The sequence below is a fragment of the Mastomys coucha genome, unplaced genomic scaffold (assembly GCF_008632895.1).
Source record: "Mastomys coucha isolate ucsf_1 unplaced genomic scaffold, UCSF_Mcou_1 pScaffold6, whole genome shotgun sequence".
Lineage (NCBI taxonomy): Eukaryota > Metazoa > Chordata > Mammalia > Rodentia > Muridae > Mastomys > Mastomys coucha.
This window is the reverse complement of record NW_022196912.1, coordinates 8,374,714-8,376,825: the sequence shown is the minus strand read 5'-3', so window position 1 is coordinate 8,376,825 and position 2,112 is coordinate 8,374,714. Positions and strand designations below refer to the sequence as shown.

At 41.0% G+C, this 2,112-nt stretch overlaps 1 protein-coding gene across 1 annotated transcript in view; it reads right to left on the bottom strand.

The window, feature by feature from the left end:
• Positions 1 to 2,112, bottom strand: part of Prepl (prolyl endopeptidase like) — a 34,390-nt gene that overhangs the window by 5,233 nt on the left and 27,045 nt on the right. The window contains 1 exon segment of the mRNA XM_031356548.1: positions 1 to 402. This exon segment is cut by the window's left edge and continues 2 nt beyond it. Coding sequence (XP_031212408.1) covers positions 1 to 402 — 402 coding nt within the window.

The window sequence follows — 2,112 nt, the reverse complement described above, 5'->3', positions numbered from 1 at the left end:
AGGGTCACGGCTCTCAGGAACTCTGGCTTAGAATTACACAGTGCTCCTGCAAGCACTCCTCCATCACTGAAAGCACTCAGCATTGTTAGGATTGGCTGAAAAAAGCCCTGGCTATGAAGCGTCTTAACGCAAGCCACTAAGTCAGCAAGGCCATTGAGCTTTTTAGTTAGACGGCCATCGGCATGCCACTGGAGACCCAGCTCGCCACCACCTCTAACATGGCAATAAGCTAAGAACCATCCATCATCCACCAATACCCGCTTTTCAGGCCTGAAATTCATTTTGAGGTACATTCCGTAAGCCCCATACACATGCACTAAGAGAGGCTTCCTCTGCAAGTCCTCAGAATCCGTTTTGTGAAACACTGTCATGGGCACTAATTTCCATCCTTGCTTTTGGTTTCTATGCGTAAAACACGGCTGGTCTTGGTAATCGGATCTTCGTGACCAGTTTCCTCAAACAGTTTGCCTTCTGCAAATTTATATGTGTAATATTTTGGGGGGTCTTATTGGAGAGCAAAGCTGAAAGGGGTAGTTCTTTGGGTCAGAGTTTGTGTCCATGATGAATCCACAGGCCCAAGGAGAGAGCTTTAGAGAGCAAACCGAGTCGTCAGCCAGACCAATCACATTAACATAGAGAGATTGCTGTATTTCAGGAACAGAACACAGTGGTCCTTAAACATGTCCAAGTCTACAACCTTGGTATTTCTCTTCATTGTGAAAAATAAATCCCAATTTATAATAGCAGGGGCGTCAGCTGCTGTCCACATCAGCTTGAATTCTGTAGGTTCTCCAACATTAGTCAGGATGTACAATTCATCATCACGATGCTCAACATAGTAAAAGCATTCCATGTATTCTCTTCTGAATAAGTACTGGTGGGTCCCACGGGCTCAGGCCATCTATCAACCACACCTCAGAAGTTGTCTTGTTCATAATACTCCATGTAGATGTACCACATTTTCTGTATCCACTCATCTGTTGAGGGACATCTGGGTTGTTTCCAGTTTCTGGCTATTATATATAAGGCTGCGATAAACATAGTGGAGCATGTGTCCTTATTACATATTGGAGAATATTCTGGGTATATGCCCAGGAGTGCTATAGCTGGGTCCTCTGGTAGAAATATGTCCAATTTTCGGAGGAACCGCCAAACTGATTTCCAGAGTGATTGTACCAGCTTGAAATCCCAGAATGGTTGTGTATTGTGGGAAACAGTATGGAAGTTTTGACAGAAATTAAAAACAGAATTACCATGCAACCCTTCAGTCCCTATTGTGGGTGGATACACAAGAAACAGGAAACATCTTGTAAAACATCTAACACCAGTGTTCATTGTGGGGTCTCTCATAAAAGCAATAGTATCCATAAAAAGACAAGGATATAAAAGACTGTAAAGAATACACACACACACCCCCGGCGGTGGTGGCGCACGCCTTTAATCCCAGCACTTGGGAGGCAGAGGCAGGCAGATTTCTGAGTTCGAGGCCAGCCAGGTCTACAGAGTGAGTTCCAGGACAGCCAGGGCTACACAGAGAAACCCTGTCTCGAAAAAACAAAACAAAACAAAAACAAAAAAAAAGAATACACACACACACACGCACACACACATGAACTTTTTTAGCCCTAAACATTAGAATGCCTCTTCCTTTATCGAAACATGAGTTCAGCAAATAACTAATTAGGACATTATATCAAATAAACTAATCCAGACATGAAAAGACAAATTTCTATTAGTTCCCCCTTATATGGGAAATCTAAATAAAAAGTCCAATACAAAAGAAGTGGACAATTAAACAATGGCTACTGAATGCAGGGCCAAGAAGAATAAGAAAATGTCAATCAAAGAATATAGTATTTTGTACGATAAATAAGTCTGAAGGCAATGTACAGCATTAGCAGCCGTGCTTCCAAATGGCATGCTAATTCAAAATGTCAGGTGGATGAGTAAATTACAGCAGATCTTCCCACAGTGGGAAGGGAGGAGGTTATATGGCCTATTACATAAGTTAGTTTGTTTCTCTATAATATATATATTAAAATTGATACAATTATGATATATAAGTATAGATAAATAACATAATTGATATATAATATGCTTTTTTACTATATT